This window comes from Ceratina calcarata, unplaced genomic scaffold (genome assembly GCF_001652005.2).
Source record: "Ceratina calcarata isolate Rehan_Ccalc_2016 unplaced genomic scaffold, ASM165200v1 scaffold368.2, whole genome shotgun sequence".
In the NCBI taxonomy this organism is placed as follows: domain Eukaryota; kingdom Metazoa; phylum Arthropoda; class Insecta; order Hymenoptera; family Apidae; genus Ceratina; species Ceratina calcarata.
In genome coordinates this window covers 562,678-584,244 of record NW_017159898.1, presented here as the reverse complement: position 1 = coordinate 584,244, position 21,567 = coordinate 562,678, and the positions used below count along the sequence as shown (strand labels likewise).

Sequence of the window (21,567 nt, the reverse complement as noted above, 5' to 3'; positions counted from 1 at the left end):
ACCATATCCTCTGTACCTCACAATCTAAGCACGGAGTTAATTTAATCGATTAACCAGCAAGGGTTAACTGAACTTTAATTTAAAGAACATGAAATACTTCTTGGAAAATATACATTAAACAGAAGCGTAATGTGTGAAGCTTAATGAGATAATATAATAGAATCAAACCGCGATTGTTTCGTTCGAATGTATTCAACGAGGATAAGGTTGTATTGTTGTCAGGAATTTATCGCGCGCTTTTCTTCATGGCACGCGTTGTTTCACAGTCGCACCTGATTACCTGCTGTTGACGTGCGCGGTAATAATGAAGTGTAAACAGCTAGAAAGAAAAATGAGCTCTTTTACTGCAGAAGTACTTTATTACCCAGCGGACGCCAGGCAACGGGCCGGTGGTAGATAGGTGCACGGTGTACACTGTGCACGCAGCGTGTGCTATACTGGTGTACAGTGCACACAGGCGCGCGTGCATTTATTGCCTTTATGTGCGACCGGCAAATAGCAGAAAATTACTTGCACCCATGATTTGCCTCAGCCTTAGCGTGTCGCTGCCACTGTCTTCCTGTCTGTTAACGGTGAAAGTTGAAACGCAATCGATGCAGCTCCATTTATAAAGAGTACTGGAAATTATCAGACTTTCATTGCGAGCGTCCAGTGACACGACTAATTAAAAATGGTGGTTCTATTCGAGCAAGTTATTTAATTAAATGTCGGATATAAATATTTGTAATATATATTAAGTTTCGTGATATACGCAGACGATGTTTTAATCTCAGTGCATCTATGATCTCCGGAATTTAGATAAAAGTTGGCAGTTAATGCGTTAAAGTAACGATAAAGAAGGAACTCTGCGAATGGTCTCAGTTCTCGGAATCGAATTTTAAATATCTCGATGGTCCCATTCGAAGTTGGAGAATCCTTGGTAATAACGACGAAAGTTTAGCTAAATGTGCCGGGGGATTCTCCATTTGTACCCGGGAATCGCAAATTCTGATCGAATGCCCATCCGTTATCGTAAGCCATCGGATATCTGTTTAACGATTAATCTCTTTGTGACAATCAAAAACAATGCTGTCTATCTTGTCGTACTCTCGGAAGAGGCCGAAGATAAGCCAAGAAAAATTATTATATCGAGACTGCCGCATCTTTATGTGTATGGGCCGATGACTTTCCGAATGTTTTTACTTTCCGTCGGATTCCCATCGGTGGAAAATGGGAACGTCTGGGCGATGTGATTCCGAGCTAGATTGGAAACGCATTCAGATGGCGCAGGTTCGGCGAAGTTACAGAAATTCGTTTCCGTTCGAATGGCCCGAGGAAACTTTTGAGGGAGGCGTTGCAAGTTTAAACGATGTATAGCGTTCAACGACGGTTCATTATGTAAAAGCGGAGCCTCCCCGGCTTTCAATTTTCTAAAGACATTAAAAGGAAGGAGAACGCGAGGCGTTCTATGCGGCGTTTTTCCACGAAAACAGCCTCGCTCTACAGTGAAAGGTCTCTGCGAATCGATTACTGGAAGAAAGTAATGGAGAAATATTTACAGGTGTGTTCGATGATGCTTTTACGCACGTTCGCTCCTGAAATGTGTGATTTTTTCATGAGAAAGATAACAAATATAAAAAAGATTATAAATATAAAAAAAGTATTACGTGGATATCGTATAAAAAGTATTCTTTTAAATACAGTAAATTGTGCACCCTAATTCATCATTTATTATAATTACACATTTAATTATTTCAGAAACATTAAATATTAACTTTAATTGTAATTCTCTCTTTGTAGTTTCATTCCATTTGATATACATTAGCATGCATGTGTTTAAAAGCTGAAGCGATTTCAAATCAATTAAACACACCACGAAAATGTGTAACAGGTTCACGAATGTTTCACAGTCGACGCGGCGACGTCACGAAGTTGGGGAAAACGGCACGCCACGCCATGCAGCCGAGAAAGTTTGTTTCAAGTCGGTTTCATTGAAACGTAACGTAAAATACTAGAGGGGTTGAAGGAGAGTGCTTAATTGATTTTATCAGGCTTCCGAAGCTTTTGCACTAAGTGACACGAGAAATGGAAACGTTTATAAGCAACGAAGCAATTTCTGAACAGCCACATCGAATAGCTTTTAAATTAATTTTGCTCCAAGGAAAATGTGAAAAGTTATGAACGTTTAATTGGTGCTTTTTCCGCATAGTACGACAAATTGTATTAAATAATAACATGTTAAAAAATTTATTGTTATCGTCAGGCATTTTCCTCCACCTTTTAATATAGGGCGTTGCAAGTTTATGTGTATATCATTGCAAAATAATTCATATTATCGTGGGCAAAATAGATTAATATGTAAGAATGGTTCAAATATGCCATGCGGTGGTTAATTTTCCTGCGTGGATCATCAATATGTCTTGCACGGCTAACGAATGCGTCTCGATCGTGTTAATCGTCGCAATTTGCGACGATACGTCGTGCATCACAACGAGGCCAGGCTTGGCGAAACGTCTCGAGTTTCGAATCTAGTTTACGCAGATTATCCCGACGGAATTGTCGATCCACGGGCCTGAGCCGTATCCGGGAATCGGTTGAAACGGAAACGAGGATTTACGTGAGTACACTTGATCGAATTTGCCCAGCGCGGCGTCTTCCTCCCGAGGAACGTTATTTAACAGGTATCGCTTCCTTGAAACTCAACCCGCATCCCCGCCCGTGCTCTCCCATGCTTGCTTTCTCCCTAGTCATTCCCTTCCCAGGATCAGGTCGGCGGCGCGGCGACTTTTAGCAAGCCAGCACCGAGTATCGATCTCGCTTCCGGTCTATCCGGCCGAAGTTTGACACTGTAAACCGGTTTAACGAAAAATGGTTTAACTTCGAGAAGAGATCGAGCCACCGCCCGGGCACCGTAATGTTTCCTCGAGGAGCATTATACTACATTAGCCGGAATTGATTGTGATTTACCGTGACGCGACACGGCAGGGGTGGCACGCTGTTTGATCCTGTAATTGAGTCACTACTCCTGGCTGTTGTCTCGGAGGGAAAGAATGCCCGGTACCTATGGTATTTCAAGCCAACTCGATCCGAGCGCCGGTGAGAGCCGCCGTGACACTTAACGGCGATAACTTTTCAACGCGTGTTGTTCCTCCCGTTGCCCCCACGCTGTGTAGCGCACGAGAGGTAACGCGATATCGTAACGTAAGTGGGATCAGTTGCTTTTATGTGAAATACTTTTTATTTTTCACATAATTTCTGTTATTTGCTGGACTTTAATCCTGCAGTTTTATGACCCACTTTATACTTCTTCCTCCCAGAATTAACTGCAAACGTGATATTTATCTTTCCTGTAAACACAATTTCTGATTCTGAACTCGATGGCATATATAATATGTAATAAGTAAATAACGATTAAATAGAAAAACAAAAGTTAATTATTTCCATTGTAATATGTAACAGTCTTTTATGCATTTGGAGAAAATTTCTAAAATGACAGTGCATACTCGTTTACAAACTTTCTGGAATTCAGAGCTGAACGAAGTAATTATGAAAGCGTTCTAAACATATTTTAAACCGGCATGAAACGAATGTCGTTCTCCAGAATCCAGGGATAAGACTCAATTAAAGTTTTCCGATATGTTCCTACATTCAAACGTTATTAGAATCGTGGTCTCCGTAATGCATAGTTCTACACAATGTGGGATTAAATTGAGATCTCAAGTCGACGTTACGTATATACTCATGTTATCTATCAAGGAAGAACGTTTCGAATCTTTTATTACACGTACATTAATTTAATGAGTTTCATTAAATACAAAATGTATGTAAATACGATAAAATTTAATTACATCATGAGATTGTTCTTATTCCTTTACTTTTCTTAGAAACTCATCGGCCTTGTGTTGTTTGTACTCCAATTTAATGAACAATGCGAAATCATAAAGACCAACCCAATAGGAAATTTCGAATGTTCTTCAATCTTTTAGTATCGAGGTATCAAGCAGGCATTTCCGGTTTCGAAAACGGTGGTGCCGTTTCTCTAGCCAACCCTATCGAAAAGATAAATCGTCCTTGCGCCATGCCACGTGTAACGGGAAATGTTACGTTTCCTTGACGTTTGATGGATACGAATGGCCGCAATTTCAATCTCGAACCCTGCTACTGCGGAATGTTATCCCACAGAATAATTCCACGAAATAAGAGATATCTCAACGAAACGTAGTTTAATATTCAATAATCCACCAGTTTATTTCACGGGAATATTATAATCGCTTGAAAATTGTCATTTGCTCAAACATATTGGAGGGATAGTGAAGTAAAACTTGCCTCGTCTTACTAAATAGGCGTCTTCCATGATATGTATTAGTGATAATGAATCATTGTACCGGTCGATTCATAATTCCACTAATTAGAATCATGGCAAGCGAACGGAATCAGAGCGAATCAGTAATATATGATTTCTGTATGCACGACGCTATACACCGGTATATGAAAAAAAATTAATTAGCTTCAATCTGAATCGTAACTTCTCGTTCTCGTAGTAACTCGTATTCTATATTAAACAAATAAAAATGCAAATAATTTTTGCCATATGACGACTTGAGTGGATGCATCTTCATTAATGAAACCCGGAAATTTTCGCACAAAATACTTTCAGTTCAGATGTACTTGTAGAATTTGTAGACTGCAATATTCATTCTCTGTTTATTTTAGTGTGACTACTCGTTCAACGTGGATGAATAAGCAAATAAGCGAAAATGTAGGGCGGTAGAGTATGAATTGTGAATCGGATTTTCTGCGTAATGGAACTCTAAATAATTTTGATTGATGAGTGGCCCTGCGATGATGAATTTTCCTGGCGAGCCAGGAACCGCGTCAACCCTTCAAGATTGTTACCGCGGGACGTTAGATTCGTATCACGAACGAAATTCCGAATATCGATTTGTAATTTGCCTCACTGGCCTCACTGACAGCTGAATATTTCAGCCGGTATCTGCGCGAACAGAGATATTACCTCTGATTATGGCTGATCGCTCGGCACGCGAATTTATATATGGGTTTATCTTATTCCCATTCACGCAGGCGTTGGATATGCCAAAATCGTGATGGTCAAAGTTCATTGGCACTCCATTAAACCTAGTGATATGCGTTCGTGCATCTCTGCGTCAAACTCTACTTGCATTCTCATTCCACAACTCTGGTAAACCGATAGTGGCATTTATTTAGAATGTATCAATTGATCTCTGGGAATTGAGAAATTATCTAAATTACGTTTAAACGATCCACTGTATTAATTAGTTTTCATGTTATAATTAGAATACAATATATTTATTACGTTACATATTGAATAGTAAACTGCAACAAATTATGTACTAGTAAATGGGTAATCATTTAATAGCAATCGATAAGGGGAGCCTGCGTCACGATAGTCGCTAGGGAATTAATACACTATTTCATTAGTTTAATTAATAATCATAAGTGAATGTCGTTGCATTTGTTAGCTCGTTACATTATTTAAAATAAAAATTCTACCTATGACTTATAAATAAACGTGTCAAAACAGAGAATTAACTCGGTTAGTGTTGAACTTTAAGCTAATTGAAAATTATCAAGATAAATTTAGTGAGAGCATGAGTTTAAAACTGTTTGATGGTTTCCTTGTTGAATGACTTCACACATTAACTTTATAAATTTTAAGTACCCTGTTTCCCAAGGAGTGGACTTTAAAGTGTTTCTGGTTTGATAACACATACTGAAGATGTCTTCAACTTCATGACGAATAACTTCTACTTTCAAATTGTTCAGTAGTTTCTTCTTTAATACATATGAACCCATTTTTAGCCATCCACACATTTTTAGGTAGCTGAGATATTTCGTTTGCATTATAGTTTTCTGCTCGAGTTTTTCACAACATTTTTCTTTTGAGGGGATTTAACATCGTGCGATTTTATGGGAACCCGAAACCATTCGAAGTACCTGTTCCACCAACATAGATTCGCATAATTTACATTCTATAAAGCGAGAAATTCAATTTTACGAACGCGTTACATTCAATAGCGGGTGTCTTTTTCTGCTGCAGAGGTGGAAGACAGAAAATATACATTTTGCAACGGTTGTAAAGATGTAACGGGACGGGAGTCGTAATCTCGGTTACACCCGTCGAGACGTCGCGTCGCGACGCTCTGCTATCCGAGTACTTGGAATCGAATGCGGTAGATCGGTGCATTTCAGATATTATGTTTCGTACATTTAAATTTGAGTAATATTAATGAAGATAAATTTGACAACTGAACAGACTAAGAGAGTAAATACAGTGTTCAAAGAATGCACAGATATTAAGATTCACAATCTTTAATATATTTAAAATGATAAAACTGTTTAATCATTTAGACATCTGCAAGAGTAACTGATCAATTATCTGAATAGAGTGTATAATTTTCTAAAAATCTAAATCGACTCGTTTCATATACGCAAAACTAATACATACATATGTATGTATGTACTATGTACCCTAAGAATCATTTACCTATCCACCGGTCATCGCGTCAATGCCAATGCTCAGGTATATTACCAAGCACGACGTCCGACGTATCGATTTGCAATTTAGCAAATTGATAACTGCGCCAGATGGATGGCTCATTCACTGGCCACAATAGTGTCTACGCTAGTGCGCACAGAAAATGCGCCACTGTCATTTCGTCAAGATGAATTGAAATTTCATCTTTCTGTCATGTAGAAAGCGGAACCGTAAATTACGACGCCCTTGCGGATCACTCCATCTTGTATATTACATGCATGCAGCACAATCTACCATAATGTGAAATATTGATAGGTATTGCTTCTTGTATTCCTGTTTGCGAATTGTGCTTCAACTACACGTATTCTTAAAATTTAAAAATGCAATGTCGGATTATCCATTAACATCGTCAGTCTTAATACCGAATCACAGGTATACTCGTTCAAGTAACATCTAGCTTAAATTGGAAAATAATTGAAACATGTCTGAACCCGTAGGTTCGAGTAGGAAACTTTCCAATATTCCAATAACGAAAGACATAAGTGTCCACGTTTGAAGTACAGCTAGTTGGTCATTTATGGAGCTTGTTTATGTTTCATATAGATCTTTTTTCTCCTCAGCAGAACTCTTAACAGCGAGCCGTTGAAAACACTCGAGATGCGAATCGTAATCAGTTCCATTATTTTATAATGAGACGACATTTCATAGTAATTGGAGAAAACGTTTTTATAATGAAAAGTTTTCTTACTGATATAGATTCACGTAAAAACAATTTAAAGAGTTGCTTCAAATTCGTTTACTTATAGATTTATTGAAATAATAAAATGCAAGCAGAGAAAAATGGGATCATACGTTGGTAAAATCTGTGAGACGATTCTCAGTATTTACAACCTGTTTGCTCGCTTAATTTTAAAACCCGTGCTTTATGCGCATCGGCAAGCAGAAAAAAAAGCGGTGATAGGTTGAAGACCCCGGAAAACCAGACAGCAGGAAGAACTTCTGAAGAATAGTCGTTTCCTTTTCTCCTTTTTCTGGTCCCAAGACAAATAGCCACTGCGTTTGTGTTCTACACGTAACCTTCTACTAGAACGCGGGATAGTTCCCTTTGTTTTTTCGGCAAAGATTATTCTCCGATGAAGATATTCTCTCAGATATTGAACGGTTCGATCAGACGATAAAAACAACTTGTAAGGTAAATTCTCTACTGACGTCTATCATCGCCCTATGTGCTAATAGGTTTCCTATTAGTTTGACTTAAAATTGATAGCTAGTTACCTCGCGTAAAAATCATTCAAACCGTATAATAAAATTCCGTCATTTCAAGTTCCGTTTTCGGTGAAATTGAGTTGGAAAATTTGTCGAGTGTGTGCGCGTACACTTTTCGAACTTCGGAACGAACAACAGAATTCGATTTTCTCAGAAACGAGACCAACAACACCAAAAAAATTCTACTCTACGTTCATAGTTTGTTTTCCAAATACGTGATAACTTCCTATCGATCAATTTTCAAACTGAAAATCGATTGCACTGAACTGTATATTTATACGAATTGCACTACACGTCTCGTTCTCGATGATAATATTAAACATTTCATATAATTTTATATGGTAATCAGACGTACACTTGCTGGTTAAAATGTAGAAAATTATTAACTTCATACTCGACCCTTTATTCCAATTGAACGCGCAACGTCTCTTATAGCCGGGCCATTGAATTTACAATGTGAAAGCAACGACCGTATTGTTCTTAACAATCCGTTTACGCTGCTCGAGCTAAAGGATCTACTTTGACGCGACGAATCGATTGTTTCACTTCTAGAGTGGTAACACCGTAAGGTGTTTTATCAAAAGTTTAATGCAAACGGTAACTTTCTTCGTTATACTCTTCCTTCCGTCAACATTATTCTCGTATAATGAGGACCGGGGAGTATAATTTTACGGCAGACACACTCTTATCGCTCGCGAACTGTTCGCGATGAGACGAGGCGAACACAAACATCTTGATAGTTCGTGGCAGAAACAACGTGATCGCGGGATTTTGTTTCTTGTAATATAAAACCGGAAACGAACCCGAAAATTGTTAAGGTAACTACGTTGCGTTTCTGATGAAACTGATAAAGGTGTATAATAATTAAATTCTAAAAATAAAAAATTATAATAATTAAATTCTAAAAATAGAAAATAATAAAAATTAAAGGTGTATAATAATTAAATTCTTGTTAATCGAAACACGCATATATAGAAAATAATTTGAGAAGTGCTTGAAAATACAGTCGCTCAGAAGAATGTATCGATCTTTCAATTGAAGATGAAAAAATGAGTTTTAAATTCTACGCGATGCTTTTATTTGTCATTACAAGGGAACAGCAATTCTGGAACGTCGAGCCGGAAGTATCAGCTCGCGCACTCGAACGAATTACAGGCACACATGTGCCATTCTTCGCATCAAGCTTGAGATACACACTATTAAGCAAGTTTTGTAATTAGGTTAATAGGATTTTCCAGAATTACTGGTAAGATTAGCTTTGTATAGATGGAGAACTACCGAATGCTACTTCTGCGCTCCAGTGAGCTGCTTGTTTTCCCAGGCAGAAGTCCAAATTCATTTCAATTTAAGAGGGAGACATCCTAACTACGTAGCTATGACATTCCATTCAATAATCAGATTAAATATATCCAATGTTTGACTAAGGACAAATTCAGCAGTCTCAGTTTAAACAATTATGCCCTGGCAATTGAACATTTTACTTCTGTTCATATTGAATAAAGCATTAAAAAGTTTTGATTGATTGAACGCTGCTCCAATTTCTATCGTACTCGGGGTATAATTATGAACCACAATAGTTCGGGTTTGCCAAATTTTTTTGCTATCCGCTCAGTGCTTTTGCGGGGAAGTTATCGAGTGTACGTAGTAGACGATCGCGAATATCCTAAATAACGCACAGTAGCGCGTAAGTAGCAGCAGCAGCAGCAAAGGCTTTAGATCAGAAGGCTGTGGCGCTCACGGATAAAACTCGGATCTCTGGTAGTAAAATACGCGGCTTAATTGCTTAATTTCTCACAAGTAAGCCCTCGCTCAGCGTCGGCGAACAAAGGCGTGCACCCCGTTACTTTAGCCTTCTTTCTATTACGCGCTATCAACGTTGCTCGTCGCGTGACACTTTAATTATGCAGCCGCGCCACGCCGTGTAAAATTCAACTAAAGCTAAACCCGCGCATGCTGAAAACTCGATTCGATTGCCAATTAACCTGTTCCATGCCAGAATCACCTCTTCATGCGTTCCTGCACACTGTTTTTGCATATCCGTCGTAGATTTAATCTATTAATGCAAACTCAGTTCTTTTTTTCTGAATGTTTTCATCAATTATAAAGAATTATACTGTTTGGAGTTACTTGATTCTCTTCCTTTTCTTCTGGGAGTAGATTATATGTTATACTTCATGATAAAAGTTAATTCAAATGACGTGAAATATAGATGTTACATACAGAATATGAAGGTTCTTATTACAGAGGCTCACGATTTCTTAACATACGTCAATAAACGATTCATTTTTTCGTACGGATACATAGTTCTGATATTATTCGGATAATCAAGATGAAAGCTCCGCAGATGTACAAATGCTACTGCTTCGGGTACAATTGTATGTACATATAGATAATTCATGATGAACCCATTCCCTAGGTTTCGATACTTTCCAATCTTTACTAAGTGTCTGCTATACGTAGGCAGCGTTTTACCACGGCGTAGATGAAATTTCAGTCTTTCAGCTATTCCTGGGATTAAATTGCTTCTAATTCGACTTGACGTGATAACGTTTTATCATTAAATTCTACTGATCCAGCTCCTTTAATACTATCCGGTTCTATAAGAAAACTTTTACCCCGCACATTTCACACTTCTATTTCGTTATTACACTCTCGCATTGTTATTAGACTTTCGTTAACTTAATATTTCACTTAATGATACTTAACACTTATGCGTCCTATGCAAAATTCACCATTCTTTTTTTTCTTTCAAGGATGAAATTAAATATGACTATTAATCAATGAAAAAAATGGGTAACCCGCGTTGATTCGGCGATTTATGGTATTACTTTACAAACAATTTACGGTCCGAGATTTATAGGCCGTTCAAACTTTTACCTCCTTTCGGGGTTTGCCCGTGTATTCGTTTTCTCGTTCTTCGTTCCCCTTTGCCATAATTCCATCGGAACGCACGCATCACTTATTCTGTCATTTATTGCTGGTAATAGAATAAAAGATCCTCGCTGTTCTTACACTACTACTAATTGATTGATGTGCAATTCTTGCCCTTCTGCGTACGCTGTGAAAGGATCGATTCCATCCCCATTTCCTTTGTACCGAACAGCATTCTTCTGATCTCATCAACATGTTAACGACTCGTCATTAATTTTCGTTAATTGCAGTTTCTCTCAATTGATTCGAGACGTTTAATTTCTGATTGATTATGGAAATTGTATGATCCAGAGCTTAGAGTGGAGGTGAAACCGCACAGAAATTTTATCACTGATCATTAATTAGAATATATCTGATTCGCATCGAAAGCTAGTAGAACCGGATAAATTGAATATAATCTGCAAATCACATATCAGTTTATAACTAGTTTAATGGTACAATGATCCGGGATTATCCGCAGTTCATATTAATTACGATTCCGCATCCAGCACTTGAAGATTTGAACAATTGGCTGGAATTCGGCGCGGCAGTAACGACGATTAACAAGCGTCTGATTTTCTCAGAGGAAATACGTAATTGTTCCAATGTACGTGTAACATTGCAGGCACGTAGGTACTGCGAAGCCAGACAGCTATTAATCTTACACCGTGCATTTACATATATTAAAGTATATGAGGTAATTGATGCATGTGGCTCGCGACACACGTAGCTTTCGCTTTGATCATCTGCACAATTGTCTGGCTGGGATATATACTTCTACTCGGGATACGAGGTTACTTATTCAACATGTTTATTTTAATGCCGTTATCGACGTGGTATCAACCGTGTAATTGTGATTGTTACCGTGAAATCTTGGTTCTAAATTAATTTTCGTAAGGTATTCACTTGCAAGTGAATTTCCAATACTTTACAAATTGTATTAATGACGTACTTCTGGTATATGAAGTAATGTGTGCGCCGCGGCGTCTTGCGATAGTTTAGATAGTTCAAGAAAATTTTCTCGAAGCGTTCATTGATATAAAGAATTTTATTAGACAATGTGTAAAGAAGTAGATTGCAATTCATGGGGCAATGTATTAATTGCAACGATAGCGAATTTAATCCTTCCTCACAGCGGCGTGATTTCAGTTTCAGATAAAGGAAATGAACGAGTAAAATTTTTCAGTCACAGAATGAAAGATGGTGGGAGCCGAGATAAATAGATTCACTTGTCCACGTCGACCGAGGAACGTAATTTTATATCTATAGAACCGATTCCCGTTCGCTACTTAATTGTTCTAATTGAACGTAGAAGTTTGTGAAAATAAATGAAAAGTAGCCTGGGTCAGGCTTCGCGTAGAACGGTCACCCGTGATCGTAAAGATCGCCGGCAAGAAAATTGTGTAAGTTCCCGTAGAGGAATTTCTTTTACTTTATTTAATAGTTCCCGGCGCGGTGCGACGTCTCACTTTCGAGAAATGGTCCCTTTACTTTGATTAATGTTTCCTATGTGATGGGACCTGCATCATTCAGACAGATTTTCGTTTGCAAATTAAGCTCCCAGTTTTTAATCCCCGTGTCATGAATATTTATGTCCCACCATCGGTTTTTCATTTGAATCAATTGGAAAACCAATAAAATGTTTTTATACGTCTATACATATAGGATTTTTGATCACCCTTTTGGTTGAATTATAGCAATGTAAATAACTTCTTAATAACAAATATATTTCATGCGATTTAGAAGACATAATTAGCAATTTCAAAATGTTATATTAGTGTGCCACGAGAAATGAAATTATTATAGATAATTTGGAGAGTTAATCTGTTCACTACTCTATGTCTATGGTACCCATATGCCAGATTAAAATTTTTCTTTGCGCAAGAGTTTGTCCACGTATGAGACACAGGAAACTCGTTTCGCCTCGTCATTACAACCAGAGAGCAAATTTAGATTGTAGACCTTCAGCGAACAATGTTAATCCTATTTCAACGCGATTTATTCAACAGAAAAGCAGGAAATCGTTTTATAAAGATAAAGGTAATACTGTTCAACTGACGATAGAATTCCATGGATTTATGCAATTTCAAGAAGCACGTTACAGGATTCACAGAGACACGTACAATCTGAGTATGCTATTGACATTTAATTTAAAAGCAGAATTTTATCTTCGTGGCAAGCAGAGTCAGCGAGCTTCAAGTATTATATTTCCATTTCATAGTTTCGAGTGATTTTAAAATATAGTTGAACATAAGTTCTTTTATGGAAAGATGAAATTCAATTTATTTGTTAAGTTCTATACAGTCCCAATTTAATGGAAAATCAAGTTGTCATTTCCAATCTCTTATTTTTCACAGATTTATTTGACTGTGATTCCATATTTTATGGTCATTAATTTTTTCTCTATATTTCCATAATCTCTGCAAAATAAATATTTCTTTCAAGCAACGTATCGAAATATCTGCCATTTTATCGCAAAAATTGAATAGTGTTCCGTGTAAAGTAATTTTCTTTTGCCGCCGCAATCGGCCCCTCCAGTAGCTACGGACATCTGACGGAGGAAGCTCCAGATCCCGGACGTGCAGCAACCCTCACTAAAATCAAATAATGCGCGAAAACGCTTCCGCACTCGACGTCTTTTTTCCTGCCTGCTTTTTCCCCCTGGGTACTTCGCCCGCACGAAGTTAACACGGTTTAACTCGAAACACTATACCGTGCACAATCTCCAGTAGTGATTTCTCAACTCTCAATGCCGAGTCGTCTGAACAGAAGTCTTCATTTTACTAAGATGAATGAGTTCGTGTCCTCAAGTGAAATTATGCTTTATTAATTGTATGTGAAAATTTCATCAGGAATAATTGGTTGAATTGTTTCAAATTTAGGATGACGCGAGATGTGCAAATTCATGTTTGAACATCTTTGTATTATTCATTTCATTTTGTAATTGGTTTCCTGATTGGAATTATGTACATGTATTCTCAATTCATATTCCAACATTTCTTATGAATCATTAATCAAGTTCATGTATAATCTGGATGCCATGGCTACATGTCATTTATGCATGATGTCTGATATTGTCGTTGCAGTTTAAATGTTCTGCAGATGAAATTTAATAGAATTATGAAGTATAAAGAAAATAGTAGCGTTAGTTTAAAATTTTTACTGATTGTGATAAATCCATAAATTAAAATTTAAGCAGTTTTCATGTTAGACCATTGAGTTTTTATTAATATTTTAAATGGATAAAACTTTTTACTTTCCACAGTTAGAATTGGGTGTATTTCGAAATTACAGCGAATGCATTTACTTGAAGATATCAATGAATTTCGTTTGAAATGAAATAAATGAAGGTGTAAAGTATAGTCTATTTTATAGGCGCGTTTTGCCGTTCTTACCGATTACGAAAACGGCGAGTAGGACGAAAAGGGACGCGAAAAGGGAAGGTCGCGCTTCTCGATAACTTGTGACACTTCTCATCATGTCTCCGTTCCGTAACCATTCACTCATTTGCGTTCACGCTCACGGTTCACTGGCCTTTGTTCATATCATCGACACTCGTCTTGTTGTCTACGATCACCTACACTCTCAGAAGGATTCACGAGAAACACTTTTCACCAAACTGAAACAAATCCCTCGTTCATACGTGCATTCGAGATACACTGGGTAACTGCGAATCGTTTCGCGGGAACGGCACCAGGAAATCGAATGCAATTTAAAAAAAAAGAAACGAAATTAAAAGAGCGCAGCACGACGGGCAAGATTATTCGATTCGTCGATCCTCCAACGAGCGATGGCGCGGTGCGCGTCCCGAGACGACGACAACGGCGACGTGACGCGAAGAGCTCTTCCGGTCGAGGTACAAACGGCTACTGAGGCTCCCGCCGCAAGCACGGAAAGCTTCCAGTGCGTCGACTCGGTCGTGCAACCCGAAAGCTCGCCTCCCTTGCCCCGTGCAATCTCCCCTTGTCGGTTCGTTCTCTCCTTCGTCATCCCCCACTCGGACCCGGCATCCCCACCCACGATTTTGTTTCACCCCCTCAGCCATTTTAGCATCGTCGTCGTCGTCGTCGCCGCCACCGCCGTCGCCACCGTTGCCACCGACGCCGCCGCCGTGATCACCCGCTCCAGCCAGTGCAGGCTGCGCACGCGAGAGAGCTTTCGCAGCATCCGAAAGCTCCGGATGGATGGATCGTGGAAGGGGTGATTGATTGGCGATGAAACTTCGCGACTGATTGAATCTTTTTTACGTTTCAATATCGATATCCCCAAGTGGGATATATGCCGCATGCCGGAACTCCTCTGCTCAGCCACCGAGTCGAGTTACTTCCGTCGCGTCGACGTTGGCTAAAGTTCGAGAGGGATGAGGCTCTTTACGCTGGAGCCCTGCGAGTAATTAGGGTTCTGGAGTTTGACGGCAACGCATCACGTGGTCATCTTGATGTATTGCTTTGCCTCGACGGATGTCAACCAACGAGGAACCCTCCGCTTCAACCATACCGGAAAGATCGAACGATCGTTTTGCGTGTCGCAGGAATTCCATTTCACTGCATCCATCTCGTATTTTTGATTCTGATCGATTCTCAGAATAAACTGAACTCGTAATTTGACAAAATAATTGCGCATACGATGTCGATTAAAAAATGAAAGGAGAAAATTGTATTATAAATGTTTTATACAAATATTTTATCTCACAGTAATTCGTAAACATTTGATCACTTTGGTCAGACTCGAAGCTAGGACGTCGGTGATAGAGAAGATGGCAGGTGCGAAATTGTTGAAGATAAAACGGAGCGACTGAAAGGTACACAGCAGACAGTGCGCTCAATCAAAATATCGGCCGGAGTTTGTATTTCCGTTTGACGGGACGCGAAAGCATTCCGCGATTTCACAGAGCGAGGGGTGGCTGATGCTACATCAGCGGACAAACATCGCGCTTAAACTTGCTTCTCCCTTGCCGGCTCCTTTACCTGCTTGACGACCGCCGCGTCGCAACGCGTTTCCACTGACATCCTCCGTTTCTGGTAATGCCCGTGCCTTGTACCCACAGCACTGTACACTATAGCCACAGACGACGACGTAGGCCGCTTACTGCACACCTGGAAATTTCGTCGAGCTACCGCCAATGTGTGAGTTAATTTGTCACTCTCCTGATTCCTTTATACGATCCCTCTTCTCTCCTTTTGCGCTCGAATCCCTGATCCCTTGCTCATTTCGTCGGTGGCAAATAACCACAAGCTGGAAACGGAATGTAGATTTCCCTCAACAATACTAACGCTCTAGTCTATCCCTGTTAGCCTCTCGTCTTTCCTTCTCACCATATTATAAAGCCGTCTTTAATCGAAACTAAATGAGGAACTTCTGTATTGATTAATCATGCATCGTGTCAACTCAGAAACAGAATTTAAAAATTCGTGCATATCGTCATGGGAACATTCTTTCGTACGTATATAAGTACAAGTAAATAAAAGTATATTGTATCACGAACAAGATGGAGAATTTCCTACTTATACTCGTTACAGAGGATCAAGAGCGAGGTGAAGTGTGGCACTAATAACGCAATACAAAACTAACTTGGACTTGATGTTCAACGCAGACTTAATCTTAACTCCTCCCTCCCGATTCCTCCTCAAAGCAAGTTAAATCTCATCATACTGTATCCATCTAGGCTAAGTTTAAGCTAGTTTAGGTACTTTAACTGCAGCTGGATGAATACGCGTCTCTGCGAAGCGTCAAACGTATGGGCAGTAGTATACATCAACGATAAATGCGGCAATCCTGTAACTAAACCAATCTTTACGTTTCCTCAACTGAACGATTTTGATCTCATAATCTGACGTTTCAATTCCCATAGTATTTAGAAGAAATAAAAAAATAATTAAATCGTATTTATTAAATAATGTTTTTTAGAATTTTAGTGCTTTTTTTTTTAATATAAATGTATAATTCAATTTTACCGCTTAATCTGATTGTACTATCATCTCTTTTTGATTCGTCCGTACGGAGCGTAGATAGCACGTTTCACAATCAGTCACGTCGCGATTAATTCGAACGTGCAGCCAGTAAACCACAGAAATCAAAGCCGGCGAGACAAGTCGGCCATTTGTGTAGCGGGGTGTAAGTGAATGGGTGAAGGGGGATACACACGACGGGTGACAGAAAAATTTCGATGGCCCCAGATGCGTCCGTGGCCGGTCCGATCGAACTTTAACGTCGTTTGCAACCAGGTTCCCGCGGCCGCGCCGCATTCTCACGTCCCATTGCGAAACTGTCGAAACTGTCGAATCCTGGACAAAGGGCGTATAATGTGAAAGTTCGAAACAGAGAGACCGACGCGACGGGAGAAGAGATGAGATGAGAGACGGTGCATGCGCGCAAGAGGACGGGGACGTTGCATCGCCTCGCGCGATACGACACGGCGGAAGTTCTTCGACCGTATAATATTCCACGTACGAGTTGTCACTTCGCGACCGCATTTCAGTGACTAATGAGCGCTTTCGAAAGCACGTTAGGTACTGTCAGATACACGCTCTGTTATATCGTGGACCTCTGTGAAGGGATCTTGATACATGCACACGTACGAGGTGTGTGTGTGTGCTCCCTCCTGCGAACGTTCTCTCTCTCTCTCTCTCTCTCTCTCTCTCTCTCTGTCTGTCTATTTCCCCTTCTATCTCTGAACGTGTGGGTGACGCGCGCGTACGACCGGACTTATCATCCTTCTACACGAATGTTATACATACATACACTAGCTGCTACCATGAGGAAAGGAAACGATGTCCCAGCTAGAAGACACATGTGTCGAGAATGTCTCCAGACTGGAGTTAATTAAAAAGAAATGCCGAGGGAACATTTCCAACCCGGATACTTAAACGCCGATTGAAATTCTAAAGCGTGATCCAATAGATATTTCAATGTCACGCTGTGATAAACAAAACAGCGAGAAAAATTGGTATTTGTACGCATAAATCTTTTATATAAACTGCTGTGTAAATCAGTTCAATTAGTTTATTGCTAATTTAATACATTAAAAAACATGCACGTGTCAATTTAAACAGTATCATACGACTTTCAAAAGTGGATCGTAGCACCAATATTTCTACCAATCCCCTCTCACTTCGATACTCGTCCCTATGAAAAAATCTTTTTGTTACGGTGAAAAAAAGAGTTCTTGTTCGAAGATGCATCTGTATAAGTAGCGAAGATCCGAGACCCGTCGCGTTCCTCCGTTCCCTTAAAAAATTCCAAATGCATCTGCATCTGTGCTCCAAGGGAAAACTTTGATTTACCACGAAATGAAAGGTTCTTTTATACTAAAGAGACAAGCCGCATCGTACTTTATACCTTTGTTTTTCTCCCTCTCTTCCCTTTTCGAAATAAGCAACCAACATTTTAAATAGACCCCTCGTCTGTAGTCGTCCCGCTCACGGACTTGTTCTCCTATCGTGCTTTTCAACAAAGGAATATTCTTTATGCATTATAAAACTTTTCGGAAATTCGTAACATAAATGATGCCTACAAAAGAAGCGCGCTAATTTTTTTCCCTTGAAGACAACGTAAATAGGTAAAAAAAGAATTACCGTATTGCATTCATATTATTAATGAAAGCAGATTGATTGTATTATATTTATGTTAATTAATTTCAAAGATGGACCGACGTTCTTAACAGTAAAAAGATCCTGACTTACCTCGCTGCTGTTATTAAATTGAAAACTGGACTTCCGGAGTAATTTAAAACGAAGACTGATAAAAACAAGGAAGTAATGAATAATATTTAACCGTATTAGTAAAACAAAAGACTTGCTGCATGTGTTTTTCGTTTCGAGGTATAATGATCGCTGGTATTATTCCAGTTTTTCTTACGGGCAAGAAACATTCAAGTTTGTAAATCTAGCTTAATGAGAAATCTATAAAATCGTAAGGAAGTTAATTTAATTGTTATCGCATTTCGTAGAAATTACATACTTCTTGTGAATCAATTTAGTAGCTGAAATTCTTCCTTTAACAACTAAAGATTTCTGTAATCAAAGATCATTAATTTTGTAGATGGATTGCTAGACACGTAGAACCTGGAAGCTTTTAAATTAATTGGGACGGTCAATTAAGAAGGAAACAACTTTATAAAAAATACAAGAAGAAAATGTTTATTACATAAATTGCGATCAATGTATACAATGCTTTCGTCGCAATTAACGTAGAATGTGGACAGAATAAAATTATTAATGTATGACCATATTGTTTGTACCATAATAAAATAATATGTATTGTAACAGGATGGATGCAATCGTCTCGCTTTAAGATCAAATTCTTAAATGATACACGTACAAACTGACGTTCATCGGTTTATAATGAAGAATACTAATAAAAAGTAAGAGAAATGTTAATCAAACAAAAAATGATGCACTCTAAGCAAATTGTACTTCTGAGATCAATCATTTGATTAGTCGAAGGCAACAAATGTGAAGTTAATAACGAAATCTCTTCACCAGATAAACCGACGAAATCATTAAAATCATTATTCAAAGGTAATCTTGAATTCGAATACAGAAATGACGTGTGGCTTATAAAACTTAAACGCTAAAGATAATATCATCGTGTATGTCTATGATGTACGTATTGTTTCTCCATAAAAAAAAATGATTGCAATAATTCGATCCCCATTTTTAAACTTTTCGGAGCCGGTCGTTTTGTTTAAGATAACGTAACATTTCGTGTAGGCTCACAGCGAGGAGCAAAATCGAATCAATAAAATCAATTTACGTACGACGAGAAAAAAACCTTATTTACCGCGATAGACAGTTAATAATAATCCATGGTAATTTAATCAATACGTAGTAACTATATAGCATTTTATTAATCAATTTCCTTTCGGTTCAAAATGTATTGTGCGTTCATTATAAAAGTAATTAGAATCACGATATATGAGACTTGATTTGGATGCTACAGAAAGTATAAAACAGGACGCGATGTTCATCGAAGTAAGATAAATAAAAATTATGTGACAAGAGATTCTTATGTCTACGGTAATACGGGAACGAATTGAAAGAGTTCTACTGGTTCAATTTTGCTCGTTGCTGTGGTAAGTACGTTGAAGTACTCTAGCAAATAAATATATAAGGGGGACAGGCAAACATGAGCTGATGGAACAAGCGTGCAAAAGAAATTTGATCACGTTCACTTTGCATATCAGTTATTTACTTCGTGTGCTCGTCGTGTTACTCGAATTTAACAAAAACACGTATCAAAAATATGAAAAACTATACACGTTGGCATTTTGTGTTATACTGACAAAAACGTTGCCATTAATTTCTATATTTACACCATTGTTAGAGCCGTTTTATCCTATCTCGGCCCTACCCTAGCAAAGCATTCTTACAATTATTGTGCAAAACGCCGACGACGGCTAGTTTCAATTTGTTGAGCAATAATTAACAGAAATGAGGACGTGCGAAATTTGATTAAACGAGTTTGACGGTGGATAGTAATGAGACGTAACAGATTATTCGATTCGAACTAAATACGTGTAATGCAATTTACCAATGTTATTGTGCCTTTATTCACTTTCCTCCTTTTTTTTAACGAGTACGTCCACTTTCACTCTACATTCGACTTGCACGTACTTAACAAAAACGTTCGAAACTCGCTGACGTTGGAGAACTTCGAGTAGACTCCATTTCATGGTTGCTTCGGCAATTAAGAAACTTGTTCCATGATCCTACTTACACAGAGATCTCTTTTTCATCTTCCACAGGACAAAAAGGAACGTCGCTCGTAATCTCTGATTGTTCGCTTGTTTATGCACAAAGAAATGTTCTTAGAAAAATTACGCTAAGCCATGCAGAATTTAATTATTAGAGATTTAGGAAAGAATTAAGGTTTACTTTTACATTTTATGACACAGTCAAATAACTCGGTATACGTTCCCATTTATAGGACATATACGAGAATATACATATTCTTATATTTTCGAGTGCGTAATGTACAAAAGTTCAAAAGTCGACTAACACTTTTAGAAATGAACGTGGCCGGGGCGAAGGTGACTCGTAAAGAACCCCGTGTTTTTACAGTTCCCGCAAAGCAATCCAACGCGAGCAATCACGGCTGCCGACAGAGACGATTGGAACGCGAAAATAGTCTCTTAAAAGTAAAACGGTTGAATCTAGCGAATCTGAAAATGATAACGACGATAATCCGTTGAATTTCTGGAGCGACGGGAGGCGGTCGCGGCGCGCAGGTAAGCATTACCCTAAAAAAGGAAATCTTTACAACCTTCCGGCAACAGTCAGCTCAGTTTTATGTACAATAATCTCTACCGCGGTTGTGAATTTATTCATTCGGCCATCTTCGCTTTGTAGAATTTCGAAATGCCATAGTATCCCTTTATGGGCTAAGCGCCTGGACCGCCCACCGATTTTTATAATCCTGCATCGGTGTATCCTTTGTTTACGCACGCGGCACGTAGGTACACCTCTAGCAGCACTCGTATAATCTGAACTTGCTTTTTTAATTCTACGAACGGCAGAAGAGAACAATTCTGGCACTGATCATAGGTTCCAGTAGGTGAAATAATTAATCTCAGAGTCAAACGTTTTGTTAAACATGGTCGCCCCAGACTGTTACCATTTTTGCCCTGTCCACCGATGCAAGGTAGGTACCGTGAGGATGCCAGGAAACTGCTGTCACCACGGCTCTGAAAGAGATCACATCTATTAAACAGGTCGTTCTATTTTTCTACCGATCTCGTTTCACGTGTCCATTATAAACGTAATGGTAAATTCATTATGTAACGTAAGACGGTGATTTGCATAACAATCCTCTCGCAAAAATGTCTAAAAATCGTAAAAAACCAGCCAAGAGCCATTAGTTTGTTTATAAAATAAATCTAGAGACACATTCAGTAT

The 21,567-nt window shown here is 38.7% G+C and overlaps 1 protein-coding gene across 1 annotated transcript in view; it reads right to left on the bottom strand.

The window, feature by feature from the left end:
• Positions 1-14,557, bottom strand: part of LOC108625593 (uncharacterized) — a 31,773-nt gene extending 17,216 nt beyond the window's left edge. The window contains exon 1 of the mRNA XM_018025693.2: positions 14,068-14,557. Within this exon, the coding sequence (XP_017881182.1) occupies positions 14,068-14,179 (112 nt within the window). The 5' untranslated portion in view covers positions 14,180-14,557. The remainder of the gene's footprint in view (positions 1-14,067) is intronic.
• Between the last annotated feature and the right edge of the window lie 7,010 nt (positions 14,558-21,567).